The sequence below is a fragment of the Chanodichthys erythropterus genome, chromosome 18 (assembly GCF_024489055.1).
Source record: "Chanodichthys erythropterus isolate Z2021 chromosome 18, ASM2448905v1, whole genome shotgun sequence".
NCBI classification, from domain to species: Eukaryota; Metazoa; Chordata; class Actinopteri; order Cypriniformes; family Xenocyprididae; genus Chanodichthys; species Chanodichthys erythropterus.
Genome location: NC_090238.1, coordinates 6,988,042 through 7,012,513, shown reverse-complemented (window position 1 = coordinate 7,012,513; position 24,472 = coordinate 6,988,042). Strand labels below are relative to the sequence as shown.

General features: G+C 35.5%; 3 protein-coding genes across 6 annotated transcripts; all 3 read right to left on the bottom strand.

Annotated features, from left to right (window-relative positions):
- Window positions 1-312: 312 nt before the first annotated feature.
- Window positions 313-7,521, bottom strand: dnajc5gb (DnaJ (Hsp40) homolog, subfamily C, member 5 gamma b). The gene is made up of 7 exons (XM_067366556.1): window positions 7,093-7,521; window positions 6,240-6,373; window positions 4,614-4,827; window positions 4,319-4,469; window positions 2,050-2,106; window positions 794-835; window positions 313-638 (listed from the first exon to the last, which is right to left on the bottom strand). Exons 2-7 carry the CDS (start codon window positions 6,350-6,352, stop codon window positions 604-606), a joined length of 612 nt encoding a protein of 203 aa, XP_067222657.1. The 5' UTR covers window positions 6,353-6,373; window positions 7,093-7,521; the 3' UTR covers window positions 313-603.
- Window positions 7,522-8,503: 982 nt separating this feature from the next.
- tp53i3 (tumor protein p53 inducible protein 3) lies at window positions 8,504-13,997 on the bottom strand. Of its 3 annotated transcripts, none has more exons than XM_067367880.1 (7): window positions 13,853-13,997; window positions 13,485-13,570; window positions 13,092-13,223; window positions 12,750-13,017; window positions 12,445-12,657; window positions 9,845-10,041; window positions 8,504-9,594 (listed from the first exon to the last, which is right to left on the bottom strand). In XM_067367880.1, the coding sequence occupies exons 2-7, from the start codon at window positions 13,515-13,517 to the stop codon at window positions 9,412-9,414; spliced, it is 1,026 nt and encodes a 341-aa protein (XP_067223981.1). In that variant the 5' UTR covers window positions 13,518-13,570; window positions 13,853-13,997; the 3' UTR covers window positions 8,504-9,411. The 3 variants fall into 3 exon arrangements, with proteins under 3 accessions (XP_067223981.1, XP_067223980.1, XP_067223978.1); XM_067367879.1 differs by having other exon boundaries at window positions 13,485-13,565; XM_067367877.1 differs by lacking the exon at window positions 13,853-13,997 and having other exon boundaries at window positions 13,485-13,681.
- Window positions 13,998-15,429: 1,432 nt separating this feature from the next.
- On the bottom strand, window positions 15,430-24,464 carry cenpo (centromere protein O). Of its 2 annotated transcripts, XM_067368140.1 has the most exons (7): window positions 24,340-24,464; window positions 23,125-23,273; window positions 22,432-22,512; window positions 22,187-22,322; window positions 21,773-22,041; window positions 19,229-19,391; window positions 15,430-16,470 (listed from the first exon to the last, which is right to left on the bottom strand). In XM_067368140.1, exons 1-7 carry the CDS (start codon window positions 24,368-24,370, stop codon window positions 16,361-16,363), a joined length of 939 nt encoding a protein of 312 aa, XP_067224241.1. In that variant the 5' UTR covers window positions 24,371-24,464; the 3' UTR covers window positions 15,430-16,360. The 2 variants fall into 2 exon arrangements, with proteins under 2 accessions (XP_067224241.1, XP_067224242.1); XM_067368141.1 differs by lacking the exon at window positions 22,432-22,512.
- Window positions 24,465-24,472: the final 8 nt, after the last annotated feature.

The following is a 24,472-nucleotide window of genomic DNA, read 5'->3' as shown; positions in this document are numbered from 1 at the left end:
ATGTACATACAAATAAGAAAGAACTGCTGGATTTATTTGTTATCACTGTATTAGATCCTTAACAACTTCACATGGTACAAATAAACTATTAATAAAGGTTCCAAAGGCTTTGTGTTCTTAAGAATTATTGTGATATATACAAATAATAAAAAAATCGAGCAAACCAATAAATCTGGTGTTTTTTTATATATGTATATTATATATATATATATATATATATATATATATATATATATATATATATATATATATATATATATATATATATATATATATATATAAAAAGCAGATTCTTATTTTATTAGATCAGGTAATTTGGCAACTTTTTTTTTTCACAAGGATGTATATGTTTGAGTGTACTCTAGATGTCATTTAAAGGGCTGCATCTGATCTGCGTTCCTCATCAGAGAAGCATTAGAAAAAGTGTCTTTGCAATAAAAATCAAGCAAACCAAAGGAAATATAAATGATGTAAACATAGCATCAAATGATCCACACATACTGCACAGAGACCGTGTGGACTGACAGTGAAACAGCAGTGTCCTCATTTCCACATCCTTCACGCTGAAACGGGGACGAGGCAATCTTCAGGTAGTTGTTTGCTCTATTTATCTGTGATCAGTATAGCAGTGTCTCCATCTGCAGGAGAACACAGACTATCAGTATTTCACTGCAACCCTCACAATCTCAACTGTCCTGCCATTTTGTTGCCAAAAAAAGTACATTATCCAAACATCACACAGAATATGATGTGCTATTGCTAATTACTGTAATTATTGATTGCTGATACTCACCTGACTTTTCAGGAATGGGCATTCCAACAAACACAGGGTGTCCTGTTGAACAACACAAAAAAAGGAAATCCAGTAATATCAGGACCAACAGAACAAGAATATTTGTGTAATAGTGATATTAGTAGTTGCAATTATGGTTGAGTAGTCACTTTCTTCACAGTATTTTAACAATTCGTTTTAAAAAATACTAAAAATACTATATTAGTATTTTATTTACAGTATTAAGTGTGGGGTTTAAAAGATAATTAATACATAATATATAATAGATTTAAGTGCACTGATTTGAAAATTTGAACTGAATTGAGCTGAATAATGACACTTAAGCCCTAGGTATACATCGCACAGTCGAACGCACAGCCTTGGAAAGTATACTTTATTTGACTCGTACGCATACACAGGCATTCGACGCTTGCACAAGTTTGAACAAATTACAACCCGTGTAAATATCTTTGTATTCTTCTTTCATGCTAGAGTTGTACAGATGAGGGTACTTTTTAACCTCTTCACACAATTTCTCGTCTACGTAGGCTTCCACTGTCGCAGTAGCTTGCATGTGTTCCGGTCTGTTCTATTTATGCAGTTTTTCTTCTACAACCTTGTGAATCAATGCCACCAGTGTACGGTGGCCACCTTGTGGATAAAGTAATTATTAAAATTAAAAGCGCGGTGACAAAATCCACTGGTGCGCGTACTCTTCTGATGACGAAATTCACGCCACTTGACAATGATCCATGACTGTTTTTTGTTTTGTGATGGTTGTTCTTGAGTCGCTTGTTTGTCCTGAGCAGTTAAACTGAACTCTGTTCTTCAGAAAAATCCACCAGGTCCAGCAAATTCTTTGGTTTTCCTGAATTTTCTGCATATTTAAACCTTTTCCTGAAGTGACTATATGATTTTGAGATCCGTCTTTTCATACTGAGGACAACTCAAACACAACTATTACAAAAGCTGCAAACATTCACTAATGCTCCAGAAGAAAGTATGCTTACATGTTTCGAAGAACACAAAAAAGTAACATTTATCCTGTTCATCCAATTCAAAAAGTTTACATCCCCGGCTCTTAATGCATTGTGTTTCCTTCTGGAGCATCAGTGAATGTTTGCAGCTTTTTTAATAGTTGTGTTTGAAAAGATGGATCTCAAAGTCATACAGTCACTGCTGGAAAGGGTTCAAAGATGCTGATGCAAATTTTGATAAAGTAACGTCTGACCCCAAACTTTTAAACTTTTATTTATAAAAAAAGAATAAATGTTCACCTGAATCTCCAGGCGCTGGACCGGGAATAGGCTGTCCTGTTATTACTGTGTCATTGCCTGTGAATCATAAATAATTCAGTGGTATAAATAAGTTACAATGTGCTATAACAATTAATAACAATTGTTCTTAAAAGGAACATTCACCCAAAAATGAAAATTATCCCATAATTTACTTACCCTCAAGCCATCCTGTGTATATGAATTTGTTTTTTCAGCCAAACACAATCGGAGTTATATTAAATAATATCCTGGTTCTTCTCAACTCAGTAATGGCATTGAATAGTGTCTGAGTTTTTGAAGCTCCAATAATCGTTCCATCCACAATAAGCTATTATCAATGGCTTTCAGCAATGGCCGTCATAAGAGAGTTGTGTGGTTTTTGCAAAAGGTGTCTATTTTCACCTTACACTATGCCTACGTCGGGTCAGAAGTCACCCTTTCACAAGAACTTGGCTCTCTCGTAAACACATGTACGGCCATTTAAAGTGATACAGAAGCCAGTGATTATAGTTTGTAAAGTTCTAATGCATCTATATGCATATTTTTTCTCACAAAAACCCATCGCTTTGCTTAAGAAGGCATCTATTAAATGGTTAGTTCCCCCAAAAATGAAAATTCTGTCAATAATTACCCTCATATCATTCCAAACCCTCGTTCATCACCAGACCTTTGTTCATCTTAAGAACACAAATTAAGATATTTTTGATGAAATCCAAGAGGGTTTTTTTATCCCCCATAGAAAGCAACAAAATTACCACATTCAAGGTCCAGAGAAGTAGTAAAGACATCGTTAAAATAGTCAACATGACTACAGCGGTTCAACCTTAAAAGGGATAGTTCACCCAAAAATGAAAATTTGATGTTTACCTGCTTACCCCCAGCGCATCCAAGATGTAGGTGACTTTGTTTCTTCAGTAGAACACAAATGATGTTTTTAAACTCCAACCGTTGCCGTCTGTCAGTCTTATAATGCGAGTCAATGGTAACACAATTTATAAGAGTCAATAAACATGCACAGACAAATCCAAATTAAACCCTGTGGCTTGTGACGGCACATTGATGTCCTAAGACACGAAATGATCAGTTTGTGTGAGAAACCGAACAGTATTTATATAATTTTTTACCTCTAATACACCACTATGTCCAACTGCGTTCAGCACTCGCTTAGTGAGGTCTGATCGCACTCTGACAACGGCAGTGATGTCTCGCGCTTATACTTCAATGAGTGCCAGACATTACTTCCGTTGTCAGAGCGCGATCAGACCTCATTAAGCGAGTGCTGAACGTAGTTGGACATAGTGGTGTATTAGAGGTAAAATAATATAAATACTGTTTGTTTACTCGCACAAACCGATCGTTTCGAGTCTTAGGACATCAGTGTGTCGTCACGAGCCGCAGGGTTTAATTTGGATTTGTCTGTGCGTGTTTATGACTCTTATAAATTGTGTTACCATTGTCTCGCATTATAAGACTGACAGACGGCAACGGTTGGAGTTAAAAATCATCATTTGTGTTCTACTGAAGAAACAAAGTCACCGACTTCTTGGATGCACTTGGGGTAAGCAGATAAACATCAAATTTTCATTTTTGGGTGAACTATCTCTTTAATGTAATGAAGCGACGAGAATACTTTTTGTGTGCAATAACAAAACAAAAATAACAACTTTATTCAATGATTTTCTCTCCACCCTGTCATTCTCATATGCAATTTATGTGAAGACACATTACAGAGCTTCCGTGTTCTACGTCAGAACGCCAACTCTGTATTGGTTGGCTCCTGCGTCAGCATCAGACATATTTTCTTTTGTTTTTGTGCACAAAAGTCTCGTTTTCTCGTCGCTTCATAACATTAAGGTTGAACCACTGTAGTCACGTCGACTATTTTAACAATGTCTTATCTGGACCTTAAATGTATACTTTCTATGGGAGATAAAAACCTCTCAGATTTCATCAAAAATATCTTAATTTATGTTCTGAAGATGAACGAAGGTCTTGTGGGTTTGGACTGACATGAGGGTGAGTGACAGAAATGTCATTTTTGGGTGAAAAACTCTGGCACTATTCATTGCCATTACAAATCTGGGAAGAGCCAGGATAACTCCAATTGTGTTCGGCTGAAAGAACAAAGTCACATACACATAGGATGGCTTGAGGGTGAGTAAATTATGGGATAATTTTCATTTTTGGGTGAACTATTCCTTTAAAGAGGCCCAGATGGATGCTGGGAAATTTTACAATCTCCAGACCCGAAAACATGACTGCTCCTCACCTCCGTTCTGCTCCTCCTCCGCCGCCAGCTCATCTGGATCCATATAATGAAAATCTTCTTCATGCTCTGAACTGCCGCATTTACCACAGCAAAAACAACAGCAGCAAAAGCAGCAGCAGCATGTGAAGAGCATTCCTAACGCAAGGAGCGTCTGAACATGGATCAACAAACCAAAAAAAAAAGTATTATTATAGCGATCATGTGCTGTATCATATACAGTACAGTACCATTGCATATAAGTGAATAAGTATAAGCAAAGAGCACAGACAGATTTGCATGCACACAAAGGACTCACCTTAAACCAGCACTTGTTCATGAGGAAATAGTACTTAACGCTGTCCTCTCCGAACTGGTCTGCGATGTAGAGGCCCATGGAGCCATACTGGTCGTAGATCTGTCTTTTGGTGTCGTCATGGAGGATGGTGTTGGCATTGTTGATCTCTTTGAACTTCTCTGCCGCTTCTGGGTTGTTGGGGTTCTTGTCAGGATGATACTTCAGTGCCAGTTTACTTTTGATAAGGATTTATGAAACAAAGCCTTTCAGTGACATGAGCTGTACTGACATGAGCTACAGTGGTGTGAAAAAGTGTTTGCCCCTTCCTGATTTTTTTTTTTGCATGTTTGTCACACTTTAATGTTTCAGATCATCAAACAAATTTAAATATGAATCAAAGATAACACAAGTAAACAGCATGCAGTTTTTAAATGAAGGTTTTTATTATGAAAGGAAAACAAAATCCAAACTCACATGGCCCTGTGTGAAAAAGTGCTTGCCACACCCAGGCCTGATTACTGCCACACCTGTTCGCAATCAAGAAATCACTTAAATAGGACCTGCCTGACAAAGTGAAGTAAATCAAAAGATCCTCAAAAGCTACACATCATGTTGAGATCCAAAGAAATTCAGGAACAAATGAGAAAGAAAATAATTGAGATCTATCAGTCTGGAAAAGGTTATAAAGCCATTTCTAAAGCTTTGGGACTCCAGCGAACCACAGTGAGAGCCATTATCCACAAATGAAGTAAACATGGGACAGTGGTGAACCTTCCCAGGAGTGGCCGGCTGACCAAAATTACCCCAAGAGCGCAGCGACAACTCATCCAAGAGGTCACAAAAGACCCCACAACAACATCCAAAGAACTGCAGGCCTCAGTTGCCTCAGTTAAGGTCAGTGTTCCTGACTCCGCCATAAGAAAGAGACGGGGCAAAAATGGCCTACATGGCATTCCAAGACGAAAACTGCTGCTGAGCAAAAAGAACAGAAAGGCTTGGGTTCTGCTTGGGTTCTGCTACAGGACAATGATCCAAAACACACCCAAGTCACACACAAATCCACCTCTGAATGGCTGAAGAAAAACAAAATGAAGACTTTGGAGTGGCCTAGTCAAAGTCCTGACCTCAATCCTATTGAGATGCTGTGGCATGACCTTAAAAAGGCGGTTCATGCTCGAAAACCCTCCAATGTGGCTGGATTACATTAATTCTGCAAAGATGAGTGGGCCAAAATTCCTCCACAGCGCTGTAACAGACTCACTGCAAGTTATGGCAAACGCTTGATTGCAGTTGTTGCTGCTAAGGGTGGCCCAACCAGTTATTAGGTTTAGGGGGCAAGCACTTTTACACAGGGTCATGTGGGTTTGGATTTTGTTTTCCTTTCATAATAAAAACCTTCATTTAAAAACTGCATGTTGTGCTTACTTGTGTTATCTTTGATTCATATTTAAATTTGTTTGATGATCTGAAACATTAAAGTGTGACAAACATGCAAAAAAAAAAAAAAAAAAAAATCAGGAAGGGGGCAAGCACTTTTTCACACCACTGTATTTATCAAACTGATTGTGAAGCAATACCTTTTTTTCGATTAGCTAACCATTTTCAATAATAATTGAACAAAAGAGTTGCGTTATTTAAAGAACATACCGGTATGCTTTCTTAATATCATCAGATGACGCTCCTTTCTCCAGGCCTAATGTCTTGTATAAACTCTCTCCAGCTCTGGACAGCTTGCGTTGAGGTCGGCTTGAATCTGTCATTGTTAAATTCTGCTAAAAACACTGAAGATCAGAAGTGGCATGAGTCATTTTTAGTTTTTCTTTCTATTACTCAAAATAACAGAAAAATGTAAAAATATCTGAATGTCACTGTAGGTTAACACTTTACAATAAGGTCCCATTGGTTAATGTGTTTATTTTCTTAATGTTTTTAATGATCATTGTTAGTTTATGTTAGCTCAGGTCCATTAAATAATATTAACAGATACAACTTTTCAATTTTAATAATGTATTAGTAAATTAAATAAACATTAATTGACTAAATGGTTTAAAAGTATTTTACATTGTTAGTTGTATTAACAAATAGACCCTTATTGTAAAACAGCACAAGTACACTTTGTGATTGTGTAGGTGATTTGATCACACCTGTGAAGTTCAGAACTGACTTCATACATCGAATAAAGATCACCAAAACAACAAATGATAAGTAACAATGACATTCATACATGAAGTGAGTCCAAACAGGGCCATTGTATAGTGAACAAATACACAAGAAACCACGTTACATTTAACTATTATTTATTAAGAGATTAAAGATATTAAAATATTCACAGGGTTAGTAATTCATCATCAGAAGGACTACGGTTTTGAATTTGCTAATCGCTGTATTTCCGCCAACAATATTACCTTGGCTATATTTTCATTTTCTTGTCATTAACGCAGATTTGAGCTCAGGCCTGTCAGAGATCATACTCTACCGATTAATGAAATCGATCACTTACCGTTTAAGAAGAGATGCTGAAGTCGATGTTTGATAAAGTTGCGTATGTATTCATATCTGAGTATATTTACAGCGTTTTTACAGAAAGTTGATCCATTGACCATGAGCAGAGTTTAGACCAGGAAGTAGGAAATAAAGTTTCTCTTACGTCAAGTACGAAAACTCATTGCCAGAGAGCAGCCTTGAAAACAGTGAAAGCAGACTGACTTTCTGTGAAATCTCGCGCAGCAAAAATCCAACAAGGTGTAAAGAAGTAGCTACAATTCCAGTAGAACATGTTTAGCTGGGGAGCTGACAAATATCACATATAGTCTTTTTTATTTTAACATCATTTTATATTACTCAAAATCGCATGTGTAAATGAACAATGTAGGGCCTGTACGATTTACGTCCGAATATTCCATTTCATTCACTATTAATATGAAGTAATGCATAATAATTGTAGATTTATGAAAATGTTGCTTGAAATGTCATTTCAAAATACACTTTTTTTTTTTTTTTTTAGAGATAGTCTGTTATCATTACATAGTACGCCCCATAAAATAAAAAACAATATTTTAAAATATGAATATTTAATAATTTTTTTAATCAATTATATATATATATATATATATATATATATATATATATATATATATATATATATATATATATATATATATATATAAAATTGTCAACTGAGACCATAGAACATCCCCAACGCAGAACACACACACACACACACACACACACACACACACACACACACACACACACACACACACACACACACACACACACACACACACACACACACCTAGGAATTCCTATTAAAGTGAATGGAGGGTCATATAATAGGGGCAATTGTCAACCTACAAAATATTTGGTATTTTGCTACTAAATATTTCAAAATTTTATATATATATATACACACACATATACATATATATATATATATATATATATATATATATATATATATATATATATATATATATATATATATATACACATATACATATATATATATATATATACACATATACATATATATATATATATATATATACACATATACATATATATATATATATATATATACACATATACATATATATATATATATATATATACACATATACATATATATATATATATATATATACACATATACATATATATATATATATATATATACACATATACATATATATATATATATATATATATATATATATATATATATATATATATATATATATATATATATATATATATATATACATATACATATATATATATATATATATATATATATATATATATACATATATATATATATATATACATACATATATATATATATAAAATGTTGAAATATTTAGTAGCAAAATACCAAAGTAAGATTTTTTGGATATTTATCAATTTGACCTCAATAGAAATAGAAAATTTTTTTTTTTTTTAATTATTATTTGTCAAAAATAAATAAACAAATAAATAAATCTGGCTAAAATCCAGAACTCACACATGAGGCTATAGAACATCCCCAACGCAGTACACACACACACACACACCTACACACACACACACACACACACACACACACACCTACACACACACACCTAGGAATTCCTATTAAAGTGAATGGAGGGTCATATAATGGGGGCAAAGTTTTTTTTTTTCCAAATAAAAATCAATCAGTCACAATGCAGACTGGACACGGATATGAATTGGTTAGATTTGAACACATTTACAATGCAGAACAACCAAAATTAAAAAAAAAAAAAAAAAAAAAAAAAAAATGAAAACTAAATGTGTTCAAATATTTCTAAAAAGATTTTCTAAATAAAAGATTTTATAAAAATATACCTGAATGCATACTAAAACTGCAAAACAGCAAACTGAATTCAAATCCACGGGAACAGTTCCTTTGCTCCATATAGAGCTATAAAGCCATCTAGTGGCAAGAGTCATAAAAAATCATGTTATTTTCAGAGAAAATTGAATGGGGTTATGCATATAATGGAGTTATTTTGTACTTAAGTGAAAGAATGTGAAAAATGTGCTTATAAATATTAAAATTTAAAGGTAAACAAAATAAAAAATATTACAAAATAAAAAAAAAAGTGCATTAAAAATAAAAACAATATAAATCAAAATGAAATGATATAATCATTCTGGACAATTTTTTTTTTAAATAAGTATCATTTTAGAGGTATGGGAGGATGATGAGGATATAAAGGAAATAAATCTAAATGGAATAACAGATATGAGGAAAAATTAATCTGATTACAGCATATGATCACATTAATCTAATATAGGAACTTTAATAATACTATGATCAAGAGGTTCCAATTTTGATAATTATTTTCCCAATATTCTTGTTGGCCTCCATGTGTTGATGAGCCATTTCAACATCTTCCATGTTGAACATGCTGTCAATCACAGGCCGCAAGGGAGGATCTGTCGACTGGAAGTGCGGCAAAATCTCCTCGGTGAAACTCCTGACCAGCTCTGCTTTATACTAGAAATAAAAACACACTCATTCATACAAGGCATATAACAAAATTATACCTCATTAAAGGAGTTAAAACAGGCCAAAATGAACAGCATTATGGGTTGGAGTGACATGAGGTAGTTTGAATAAATAATGACAGAATGTCTCAGACCATTTTGAGGTGAACTATTAATTTGAACATACTCCTTTTAGTCTACATCAGTTTGTAAATAAAAATGGTTTCCTTTGCAATGCGATCTGGAAAAACTCATCTTACCTGTAAACTTCTGTTTCTGAGGAGACTGCAAAGGAGATGCCCTCTTTTCCCCAAAAGCTTGCCAAACAAGTCTCCATCTGCTGTTTTACCACCCATTGCACCATAAAGCACCCATCGCCCATCCATTGCAAGGCTACGAATGTTCTTCTCCCAAAAAGATCCACCAATGCAGTCCAGAATCACATCAGCTCCCTTACCTAAACAAAAACACACAATTCATTTAAAGGGATAGTTCACCCAAAAATGAAAATTCTGTCATCATTTACTCGCCCTCAAGTTGTTCCAAACCTGTATGAGTTTCACTCTTCTGTTGAACACAAAAGAAATATTTTAAATAATGTTTGTAACCAGACGTTGATAATCATATTGTTGGTATTTTTTTTCCTACTATGGAAGTCAATGGCTACCGTCAACTGTTTGATTACCAACATTTTCTAAAAACATCTTCTTTTGTGTTCAACAGAAGAAAAAAACTCATACAAGCTTGGAACAACTTGGGGGTGAGTAAATAATGACAGAATTTTCATTTTTGGCTGAACTATACCTTTAAATGCATTCATTTTAATATTTGGGTCAATGACGTGACGGGTCTTTTTTTTTTTTGTCCAAAGGCCTTAATAATAATAATAAAAAAAGATATGATAGTCAAAATATGTAAGGTAGTACAACTAGATGTCTTTTATTTTTTATCTAAAAGGTTTTAATAATATTTTGCTACATATAAAGGTATTTTAAAGATTCTGAAGTGTCAAAAAGTCATTCGGTTTAACCATCCAAAGGCCAATACAGCCAGTGCATTTGTGATTGAAATATCTTAAAATGTAATAAATGTATATATTTTTTATTCTGGCATGATATAACATTATATATCAATAGTGCAAAATGGTATTAAAATTATGTGTAGAAGTCATTGCTTTGTTATCAGAAAGAATGTCCAGAAAAATGAATTTCATTGATGTCATTCGGAGTAACCAAAAGGGACCATTTTGGATCAAGTCATGTGGTGAGTATCATGTGACAGGATGTGACTTCATTCAGAAGCAAAGTAACTAACTCTCTTTAAAAATATTTGAAAAATTCATGTTTTCACTTGCTCATACGCATTTCCCGAAACATCAGGTCATTCGGTACAACCGCTATAAAACATGGAAAATGTTGTAATATTTTAAAAACTTGTACTAAATATAAAATGTAGTAACATTGTGTGTGATTGTCCTTTTGTTAGCTAGCTAGCTAGATATCAGCCTGTTAGAATTCTTTGAAAATATCATCATTTGGTACAACTAAAAGTGTCATTCGGTAAAACCGAAATTTTGGTTAAAACAAATGACCTTTTTGGTGACAAATTTTGTCCATTTTGTAAAAAATTACAAAAGCAGTATTAATTGATTGTGAAAACCACATAATCTCATTGTTAACACTTAATAAAAATCAGAATGAATTATACACTATATTGTCAAAAGTATTGGCACACCCCTCTGAATCACTGAATTCAGGTGTTCCAATCACTTCCATGGCCACAGATGTATAAAATCGAGCAGCTAGGCATGCAGACTGCTTCTACAAACATTTGTGAAAGAATGGGTCACTCTTAGGAGCTCAGTGAATTCAAGCGTGGTAGCGTGGTAGGTTGCCACCTGTGCAATAAGTCCATTTGTGTAATTTCCTCACTACTAAATAGTCCACGGTCAACTGTTAGTGGTGTCATAACAAAGTGGAAGCAATTGGGAACAACAACAACTCAGCCACGAAGTGGTAGGCCACGTAAAATCATAGAGGGGGTCAGCGCATGCTGAGGCACACAGTGCGCAGAAGTTGCCAATTTTCTGCAGAGTCAATAGCTACAAACCTCCAAACTTCACGTGGCCTTCAGATTAGCTCAAGAACAGAATAGAGAGCTTCATGGAATGGGTTTCCATGGCCGAGCAGCTGCATCCAAACTTTACAGCACCAAGTGCAATGCAGAACGTCGGATGCAGTGGTGTAAAGCACGCCGCCACTGGACTCTAGAGCAGTGGAGATGTGTTCTCTGGAGTGACGAATCACGCTTCTCTGTCTGGCAATCCAATGGACGGGTCTGGGTGTGGCCAAGTGTTTCAGGGGTTGGGCTTGGCCCCTTAGTTCCAGTGAAAGGAACTCTTAATGCTTCAGCATACCAAGACATTTTGGACAATTTCAAGCTCCCATCTTTGTGGGAACAGTTTGGGGATGGCCCCTTCCTGTTCCAACATGACTGCGCACCAGTGCACAAAGCAAGATCCATAAAAACATGGATGAGTGAGTTTGTTGTGGAGGAACTTGAGTGGCCTGCACAGAGTCCTGACCTCAACCTGACAGAACACCTTTGGGATGAATTAGAGCGGAGATTGTGAGCCAGGCCTTCTCGCCAACATCAGTGCCTGACCTCACAAATGTGCTTCTAGAAGAATGGTCAAAAATCCCCATAAACACACTCCTAAACCTTGTGGAAAGCCTTCCCAGAAGAGTTGAGGCGGTTATAACTGCAATTAGGTTGTTTTTTTTGTTTTTTTACACTTTTAAAAACCTTATTTGTCAATGACCCATTTAATAAACACATTCAGAATACTAAAGTGACAGACCTTCAGTAAACTGCAGTACTTTTTCTGAGAAATCCTCCTCTTTGTAATTGATTCCCACAGCTGCTCCAATCTGCTCTGCAAATTTTAACTTTTCAGGGCTTCCCGTTGTCACCACTGGAATCGCACGACATAAGCGAACCAGCTGAATGGCAGCGGTGCCGACTCCACTCGCTCCAGCATGAATCAACACCGTCTCATTCGGTTTCACTTTGGCTAAAAGAGGACAGAGGTCGTATGGGAATACAGTGGTCCTAAAAAATCATTTGGACACTTAATTGACAAGTGAAACAAACTGACATTATTACCTATGAAGTGCAGAAGTTGGTAAGCAGTCAGCCAGGCCTCAGGAAGAGCTGCGGCTTGATGAAGATCGAGGTGTGATGGGACAGTCATGATGAGTTCTTCAGGAACAGCAACATATTCTGCATAGCCTCCTCCTCCTAGTAAAGCCATTACTTTACTTCCCAGCATCCAGTTCCCCTTGACCTCAGGACCAATGTTAGCGATCACCCCACTGACCTCCAGCCCTAAGATTTCACTCTCTCCAGGCGGAGGTGCGTAAAGACCCCTTTTCTGTCAATTAAAAAGAGCCATCAATAGGGTTCAATTTTTCCAGGGCACAAACATTGGCAGGATTTGTGGTTCACCTGTAGAAGATCGGCTCTGTTTAAAGCGGTTGCGACGACTCTGATGAGGAGCTGCCCGTTTTTGGGTTCAGGCCGAGGGACATGTTTCACATCCAGTCTCCCTGCTTCATCAACACATACTGCCTGCATTGACTAGAAAATAAGAATACAAGCTGTTGATCATGCCTTTTATTTTTTATGTCTATTTATTAAACATTAATTTACTCTTTCATTTTGTTTGTTCCCCCACTGTAATACTGTGGCAATATATAGGCTAAAGTATATCATGCCAATACAATAATATGATTGTTAATACAAAACAACAGCAAAGAAAAAAAAAAGAAAAAAGACAATTTGAACAATCTTAAAATTTGATACAGTATTTCGTTGAGACACTCTTCATTTTCCACTTACCGTTTTCTCGTCGGCCATTTGTTGCATTGACATTTAAATGCGATCACAAACAGGACATAAGCTTTCCTTTTAATTTAGGACCTACACTTAAAACATAAACGTTAATTAAAAGTGAAGTTTCATATCACACATAACATTGTAATGCAACGCCACTGCAGTCAAGTGACTTGTATTTACACCAGTCTGCTTTTCTGCACAATTTCAGCGCACATATGAACTATTCTGTGCGTTGACGAAAACAAAATCTACACAGCACTGAACAATCATATGCAATATAGCTTGTTTCTGTATTAATTACACAAATGATGACATCGACTTTAATCTTTATATTGCCTGACTACATTAAAACTATACTTTAAACAGCTCACCTTTACATGGATGACATTTATGCTCACTGTGGAAGAAAACAGCGACAGTAAATAAAGTTATTTAAAAATTAAACTTCCTTCAATGAAGTAATTACTCTTTAAAATCGATGTTTTGTGCATAAGTAGCTGATCTGAAGTGAACAAACTGCAGTCAAACGAAAAGCTAGAAATGAAAGTTCATATAGTACCTCCCATAAGCTATATAAATACTATGGCAACCATAGTTTGCCAAAAAAACATTGTTAATAAAGTGAAACATTCTAAAAGAACATTCTGGAAGCTTATTTGAGACAGTTTGAAGGAGATCCCATACTAATTTATATTAATATTCTGTAGTAATACTTTATTCCTTCAGTATCAATAACCAAGGTATTTTAGTGTACATTATAGTTAATATGGAACATTATATAACTCAAAATATACAAATAATGTAAGGCTTAAGAAACACTTAAAGGGTTAGTTCACCCAAAAATGAAAATTCTGTAATTTATTACTCACCCTCATGCCGTTCCACACCCGTAAGAACTTCGTTAATCTTCGGAACACAAATTAAGATATTTTTGTTGAAATCCGATAGGTCCGTGAGGCCTTCATAGGGAGCATGACATTTCTTCTCAAGATCCATAAAGGTAATAAAAACATATTTGATATCAGATCATGTGAGTACAGTGGTTTAATATTAATATTATAAAGCAACGAGAATATTTTTGGTGCGTCAAAAAAAAAAAAAACTTATTTAGTGATTTCAAAACACTGCTTCAGTAAGCATCGGAGCACAATGAATCAGTGTATCGAATCATGATTCAGATCGCATGTCAAACTGCCAACGGCTGAAATCACGTGACTTTGGCGCTCCGAACAGCAGATTCGGGTCATAAGTAATAAATGACAGAAATTTCATTTTTGGGTGAAATAACCCTTTAAACTGTAGCGTGAACTGAGGTAGATTTTATATTATAAAAAAAAAAAAAAATTACCAAAATTTTAAGAAATAATAGGTAATATTATTTAATACTCTGAATTATCCATTCTCCAAACTGCTTGGCCTATGAAGAAGAGTCACAAGGATGTCATATAATACTGATTTGTAAATAATAATAATTAGTATTATTTCATTCCTCCCATCACATTTGATTCACTTAAAAAAAAAAGCAATAAATCATAAAATAAAGAACTGACATTTGTACTGCTGAAGTATACACCAATTAGAGAATCTTAGTCTTAGACACCAGACTACTGAAACTATGAAATCTTGTTTATAATCACTTTTCAGAAAATTAGTTAATGAGTTGCGAGCTATTAAATGGAGATAAAGGCCTGAATTTGGTCCAACCTTCCAGCTTTACCATGTCATTATCAACACAATAGTGATCATGTGACTGATTGACTTGAAACTCAAAACTCTGAAACCTGACAGAACGAAAGACATGTTATGTTTAAGTGTCATAGCAGCAGATTCTTACGAGACAAGGAAACATATGCAGCGGTTTCAGGTACAGTAAATTTGCATTTATTATGTATACATGTATACAACGTCCACATACACATTTTCATACAATACATTAACCTTGAAACAATCGTTGTGGTCTAAAACTCGGAAGCTTCTGAGACATTTGTGTGTGTTTGTAAAATAAATTTCACCTTGGAACAATCTGCCTCTGTGTGCTTAACAAAAAAAACGGCTGTCCGTTCCATTTGCAGTATTTGTTTTAAGAAACACCTCAAAATGACAACACATCCAAGCATTAGGAAACCCAAGTCTTTCATTCACATGGACGTAAGACTGCTGAACCACAAAGAGGACGTCCATCTTAAGTGGAAACTACACAGCATTAGCACCAAACACCGGCTCAACCTCAGACTGCTGGAGCAGGAACGACAGTTAGTGCTGAAAGAGCACAAGCGACTGCTGCAATTAAAGGTCTGCGAACCGTACGCAACAATAAACAACACGATGAGGGCCATATCTGAGGTCAGGATGGCAAACGATGCACACGAGACCCGATTCTCAAAATCTGCCCCAGCATTCAGAGCTCTATCCTCAGCAAAAGCCTTTGAGGATGACAACCAACAGAGGTTTGCTAAATCAGCATTATTTTCTGTCAAGAAAGATGATTCATCTCCACCTATGATATCCACAGATAAATTCAAAGCTTCGGAGAATGGTCAGCTATCTATTCTACAGCTGAAAGACCTGGCGTTGATCGACAGCATCTCCCAGAAAGAGCTGATGTATCAGGAAGAGTATTACCGATGGTACAAAGAAAGACTGAAACAACTGCAGAGAGAAAAACTACGACAGAAAATAAAGAGCTTTCTCAGCACTTTAGAACATATTTAACAATGTAAGCGTGTGCATGTGGTTGTCAGATGAACTTTGTGTGTCATTTAGGGAATTTTGAACCGATATTTTGTGCTAAATAGTTGTTATATGAGCCCATTGATAGAGCGGTGAGGTTTTTAACTCACTATAATAGGACATTATTTACATTAAAGGTATTTATTTCCTTAAGCAATGCTCCCCATCCTCCTCATGGTCATGAGAGCCGTATGAGCTGGAGAGTCCAGGAGCAGCGACTGGTTTTTCTTCCATTGTGGAGATTCTGAAAGTGATTTATCTATAAAAATGAAAGCAAATAAACAAAAAATTTATGTATTTCAGTTCCTTTTCTTTTTTTTTTTTAAATCTTTAAATAAAGAAAGTGCATGCTTTGGATTAAACTGTGTCACCCTCATTGTCCAATGAACATAAGATCACATACATTTACTCTAAACCAAGTTAACCAACAAAATGGCATATAAAAATGCTTTGTAATCTCACACTTCATTCCAGCACATGTAAGAAATTTACTGAAAATTACCCATATTAAAGAGGTAGCCCCTCCACTGAAAGTCCAGGTAACCAAAACTTAGAAGATCCAAAAATGTCATAAAGGTGTTGTAAAATTAATCCATATGAATTGAGTCATTTAACCCAAATTTTATAAATAAAATGGACAGATTTCATTCAGGCTTTTATTTACATCTAAACAATGATCGACAGACATACATAGATCACTTCACATATGGTAAATGTGTGTGATGCACGAGAACCGGTGAGGTTTGTTCTATCATGTGATGCACACATGAAGTTTCTCTATTTATGTGTGTTTATATAAAAGCATTAGCAAATCTGTTCATCACATAAAGCGATTGTGTCACTTCACAAGCTTTGGATTAAACTGCTTGATTGATATACGTTCATTTTATGATGCTTTTATTAACTTTTTGGATCTTCTTTTGGTTACCTGAACCTTCAATGGGGGGACAGAAACCTCTCAAGTTTCATTAAAAATATCTAAATTTGTGTTTTAAAAAAATGACATAAGTGCGAGTACATGATGACAGAATTTTAGTGTTGTCAAAATTAGCATGTTAACGCATGCAATTTTAATTTAATCATGTTAAAAATGTTTAACGCAATTAACTTAGCATCCATTTTTTCCATCATAATTTGGCTAGCGTTACATTATATAATCATGCTCTTATTCATGAAAAGGCTTAAATTGAAACCATTTCAAGCACCACAAGACACTCTGTGAATGTCGTGTCTGTGTGACACACACAAACACACACAACTCGTGTGCACAGAAAGATGCACACCATTATCGAGTTCTCTTTCACACTTGAACGAACAGTGATGCCTATTTTGTCAAGTGTCCTCATAAGAGCAGTCTTAAATGAGTTTAAATAATGTCTTAAATCAACTTGAATGAGACACGTGAAAATGAGATTCTCATCAGATCCGTGTCATGTTTGGCTGTGGCAGCTCTTAAAGTGATAGCAGCCTAATAAAGTTGCTATGATGCCTGTCATTAATGTTAATCAAAGAACAAACGTAACAGAGAAAATGTGTCCTTTAACACTAGAACTACCAAGGCAGTCATTTTGACCGTTTTAAAGATTTGCAATGTAATAACTTTGTTGAAATAAAACCCATATAACTACAGTTCCATGACTTTTCTTAAATGAATGTAAATTTTATTTTAACATTGTTATTTTATTAAAATTACAAAACACAAAAGAGTTCTGAGTATTTCTACCTTGAATGGCCATAGCGGTCAATTTGACCGCACATATTACAGCCTCAGCGCTTTTTCCCGCCGTTAAAGATGTGCGTAGCTGTTGCCTAGCAACCTTTCTCTGGCAGTTTTGTATGCTTTTGCTAAGCTAAAACTTAGCTTTACCGTCAAAATGGCAACAAGAAAGAAAATGACTGTCACTGAGGTTTTATCCTTGCTTGAGAACATTGATGATGCAGAGTCTGATGGAGGAGCAGAGAGCGATGTCTCTTGGTCTCTTGACAGTTCGTCTGACACCGATTCAATTTTGTGTTATGATATTTATTATCTGTCCAAATATAACAGAACTATTTATTCATTCTAGATTTCATAGAGGCTGCATAAAATTGTTTCCGATTCGTGTGGTCCAAACATTTCCGATAATGCTAAAGCATTGTAAACTCCAAAAGTCAAAATTGAATAAAAAAATATTGAATAAAGACAGATGTAATCATTTCCAAAATTCACAATATGTTTTTATCTAACGAAATATTCTGCTTCATTTTATATTTGTTGACATTTTGACTTTCAAAAACAACATTTTAACTGCAGTGAAAAACTTTGATCTCCAGCTTGCCGGATGCAAATTGCGGAAAGCAAATTGCGGCATGCACTTTTGTGGGAGGTCTAGTAGCTCTTACACAATAATATCACGAACATATTATATTATGTATGCTTAAATTACCCCACATTTTTCATAAAACATGACCATAGAAGCTTTGAAGTAAATATAACATGACAAAAATGACATGCACTGCTGTCTGGTATGAACAGTCAAAATGACCGCTATTGGCAGTTCTAGTAGTTATAGAATTCCGGTAGTGCTAGTTAGATCAGGATTAGTCTATATTTAATTTATAGTTTATTAAGTATTAGTATCAGTGACACTGGCTAAAAAGATGCCATTAAACAAATATTTAAAATATACTGTCTTTAAGTTGTTGATACATTAATTTGGAGAGTGTGAAGTTTTTACAATGTAAAAATATTAAAACTCCAATGTTTTTAATCGTGATTAATTACAAAAAAATGTGCGATTAATTTGTTATTTTTAATCGACTGACAGCACTTCAGAATTTAAAAATTTTTGGTGAACTTTCAATCATTCATTTTAACTTGTTCTGTTACATTTGCATCCATTTTATCCAAAGTGACTTACATTTTTTGTCAGTTTAAATCGAACAGATTACTGTGGTGTTGCTAATGCCATGCTCTACTGAAATAGTTATCAAGGGTGAAGCTTAGCCAGGGTCAATTAAATTGTGATGTGTCATACCTTCACTCTCAATGCTGACACGTGTTGGGAGACATTGTGTGAGATCTCTGTACTCCAGTGTGCATAAAACAGCTCTGGGAGTCTCGCCTTGTGCTGTACACATGAGCACGAGAATATTGCACAACTGATTGCTTTCCATCACCTCCACCGAACCAACGAGTTCCTGTGGCAAAGACAGGAGAGACTTTTATCCAGCAAGGATGCACTGAATTGATCAAAAGTTACAGTAAAGACATTTATAATGTTACAAAATATTTCCATTTCAAATAAATGCTGTTCTTTTGAACTTTCCATTCATCAAAGAATCTACAGGTATTCACTGAAAAACTGCATCATGGTTTCAACAAAATTCAACAAAACTAACAATTCTTGTTTGTTTTTTAATGGAATATTTCACTATTTTTCCCCTTATAAATGATTTATCAATGCACATCATTATTATTTAAAATTCATTTCCCCGTTCCTCTTGCAATGTCATGCTTTCTCTTCTCTGATGATGTGCTCACTGGTGCAAGGGCGGGGCAAACTGTCACTCACATGAGATCGACCAATAGCAAACCACAACCATCCAATCAATTACCCATGGACACAATCAAGTCCTCCCTTTTTTTATTGTTCAAGAAGCAATTTCACTCATATATATGTCAAAATAGGGAAGCAGCAAATCAGCATATTAGAATGATTTCTGATAGATCATGTGACACAGAAGACTGGCGTAATGATGCTGAAAATTCAGCTTTGCCAACACAGGAAAAAAATTACATTTTAAAATATATGTTAAAATAGAAAACATAAATATTAAATTGTAATAATATTTCACAATATTACTGTTTTTACTATGTTGATCAAATAAATGCAGAAGAGAGCATGTCATTTATTCTTGTGATATATATACAGCATCTCACAGAAGTGAGTACACCCCTCACATTTTTTAAAATATTTTATTATATCTTTTCATGTGACAACACTGAAGAAATGACACTTTGCTACAATGTAAAGTAGTGAGTGTACAGCTTGTATAACAGTGTAAATTTGCTGTCCCCTCAAAATAACTCAACACACAGCCATTAATGTCTAAACCTCTGGCCACAAAAGTGAGTACATCCCTAAATAAAAATGGCCAAGGTGGGCCCAATTAGGCATTTTCTCTCCCCGGTGTCATGTGACACGTTAATCTTACAAGGTCTCAGGAGTGAATGGGGAGCAGGTGTGTTAAATTTGGTGTTATAGCCCTCACTCTCTCATACTGGTCACTGGGAGTTCAACATGGCACCTCATGGCAAAGAACTGTCTGAGGATCTGAAAAAAGAATGGTTGCTATACATAAAGATGGCCAGGCTATAAGAAGATTGCCAAGACCCTGAAACTGATCTGTGGTGGCCAAGACCATACAGTGGTTTAACAGGACAGGTTCCAGAACAGACCTCGTCATGGTCGACCAAAGAAGTTGAGTGCACATGCTCAGCGTCATATCCAGAGGTTGTGTTTGGGAAATAGACGTATGAGTGCTGCCAGCATTGCTGCAGAGGTTAAGGGGTGGGGGTCCGCCTGTCAGTGTTCAGACCATACGCCGCACACTGCATCAAATTGGTCTGCATGGCTGTCATCCCAGAAGGAAGCCTCTTCTAAAGATGGTGCACAAGAAAGCCCACAAACAGTTTGCTGAAGACAAGCAAACTAAGGACATGGATTACTGGAACCATGTCCTGTGGTCTGATGAGACCAAGATAAACTTATTTGGTTCAGATGGTGTCAGGCGTGCATAGCAGCAACCAGGTGAGGAGTACAAAGACAAGTGTGTCTTGTCTACAGAGAAGCATGGTGGTGGGAGTGTCATGGTCTGGGGCTGCATGAGTGCTGCCGACACTGGGGAGTTACAGTTCAACAGGGAACCATGAATGCCAACATGTACTGTGATATACTGAAGCAGAGCATGATCCCCTCCCTTCGGAGACAGGGCCGCAGGGCAGTATTCCAACAAGATAACAACCCCAAACACACCTCCAAGACGACCACTGCCTTGCTAAAGAAGCTGAGGGTAAAGGTGGACTGGCCAAACATGTCTCCAGACCTAAACCCTATTGAGCATCTATGGGGCATCCTCAAACGGAAGGTGAAGGAGCGCAAGTTCTCTAACATCCACCAGCTCCGTGATGTCGTCATGGAGGAGGGGAAGAGGACTCCAGTGGAAACCTGTGAAGCTCTGGTGAACTCTGTGCCCAAGAGGGTTAAGGCAGTGCTGGGAAATAATGGTGGCTACACAAAATATTGACACTTTGGACCCAATTTGGACATTTTCACTTAGGGGTGTACTCACTTTTGTGGCCGGCGGTTTAGACATTAATGGCTGTGTGTTGAGTTATTTTGAGGGGACAGCAAATTTACACTGTTATACAAGCTGTACACTCACTACTTTACATTGTAGCAAAGTGTCATTTCTTCAGTGTTGTCACATGAAAAGATATAATAAAATATTTACAAAAATGTGAGGGGTGTACTCACTTCTGTGAGATACTGTACATAGAAAAAATATATAAAAAATACCTTGACGAGGGAGACCTGCTGTCTGCGACCAGCTAAAGCATTGAGGTTCTGGCTGAGGGTTTGCAGAAAGGCTTTAAGGTTTTTCTGCAGGTTTTGTTTGGCAAAACTCTCGAGTGGTAATGACGGTGGAATGTTATGGCGGGAGATCTGCACGTTGCGCGTCAGATCCAACTCCATGTTATACGTGTCCAAATACACACCCTCAAAGGCTGTGTGAAAAGACACACACACACTTTTCCCTTCCTTACACTCCACCAAATCATAGCCACCTAAAAAAAATAAATAAAATAAAATAAAAAAAAAAAAACTTTTTTTCATTCAATCAATTCATTCACATTCAATCAGGCATAAACAGAGGCATGATCTAGGACTAATCTCAGTATCACCATTAAAACAGGATGTGTATATAATTACCAATTAAGTGATGAGCACGCTGAAGGTCTTTCAACTGCAATTTCCAAGCAGTTAACAAAGACTGCTGTTCTATAAAGCCGCCAGCATCATCATCATCTTGTAAAGGAAGATCTTTGCTGATTTTATCTTTAAGGATCTGCCAAACAGTAACAAGTTTACAGTACATTTACAGTAAAGGCCCGTTAACACCACAAATAAATATAAAAATAAGATAACTATAACTATTCACACCAATGCACAATCACCTTGTGTTTACCAAAAGCACATGCTACAGCTGTCATCTGAGTGGATTCTGATTGGCTGTCAATGTTTTTATTATTCATCAGCTGGAAAAAAAATTGTTCTAAAAGTGATTCCAAGTGTTGTTTATATCATTATAAGATGTGATGTGGACACCACTATTATCATAGAATTTGAATCGTTAGTAAAATTTTATAGTTCAATCATGACAACTCTCTAAATAGTTTTGACATGTTATTGAATATGGCAACGTTAATGTATTTGGTCTTGGTGGACTAGATCTGCTATGCTGCTGCTATTAATTATTGCTAATAGATACACAGACACACTGCTGTGAGCCAGTAAGATATGCTGCTGCTGCATAATTAGACATTTAAATCCAGCAGCAGATCTAGGCAGGTGGAGCTGGGGAAGGTGGAGAGTTTTAGAGGAACAGGACTACCTTACAGCAAACAATGAACCTGACAATTTAAATATATATTTAAATATTAAAATGAAAGCAATCTCATTGCCTCCAGGATCAGCAGGGGCCAATCAGCTTGTGCCATGCTGTAATGATGTGATTTTCATGACCAAACTAGATATGTATGCTACACAGTAACTATGTTAAAAACTAGATTTTAACATATTCTACCAAATGTCAATGAGAAAGTCACATATTAGATCAATGTCTCTTTAATATTTCAAAGCCGTCTCACCTTGATGGCGTTTGTCTGCTGTTTGAGTTGATCTCTTTTGGCACGGAGGGACAGAGCTCTGAGCTTGAGCATCTCTAACCTCTCAGACTGATGCTGGTCCCGCTGTCCCATACCTCCCCTCTCTAAAGCCATCAGATGACCCAGAACACCTGGTATATAACATGACACAAACACAGGGTGCATAAAAAATGACTGAGTATATGAAAATATGCTTATTGCTTACACCACCAGACAAAAGGTTTGGACATAGCTACTCATTCTTTATTAGGAAATAGGAATATTTTCCACATTGTTGAATAATTGTAAAGTCATAATTAAACTGTTATCACGTCTCACCTTAGAGATTATACTATATTTTAGAAGCGAAAATTAAATGAGTTTAAATATCTTTTAAGGATTATAATGAAAAATTATATAGAAGATTTTGATGTCTGAATGAAGTATATATTTTTATTATTAACTCTATGAATTGGATTAATCTGACTGAATTGATCTGTAATAAAATGTGTCTGATTGTAATGTAACGATACTAAATTGTTATATAGTTATTGCAAATTAATGTTGTGCACTTTTCTTTTGTGTTTAATGTATTTAGTTTTTGTTGTTATAAATAAATTAGCTTTTAGATTGTCCAGGTGTATATACTATATTGGGGAAAAGGATATAATTTTTATGTATATATATATATATATATATATATATATATATATATATATATATATATATATATATATATGTATACACACACACACACAAACAAATATATATATATATATATATGTGTGTGTGTGTGTGGGTGTGTGTGTGTGTTTGTGTGTGTGTGTAAAATTCCAGGTATGTAAGCATACATTTAAAATCAAAACGTTTGTAATACAATTAGAAAATAACAGAATAGAAGAATACATTTAGTCATGCATGTCCATATAGAATTCCCAGGTGAAAAAATACTATAGCAATTTATAGAAAATACTAGTGTTTTTAAACCATCCATACTATAATTAATTGTAGTATACTGTGTATATTATAGTATTTACAACACTTTGTTAATGAATGCTACAGCATACTGTAATATTAATTATAGTGAACGGATCAACTGTAATACATATTTTATTATACTTTAGTTTTTACTACAGTAAACTGTAGTGTATATTGTAGTTTTCAAAACGTCTCGATATATTTGACACACTTAGATGTAAACACACTGACTAAGTTTACCTTGCTCCGCTGGTTCCATTTGGCTGTTCATTACTATGTTCCTGACGCGCCAATTTACTACTTTTGCTAATTTGTTTCTTTGTAAATCGAATTCTGGCGCGATGTTGTGTCATGTGTGACCTCGGAAGCTAAA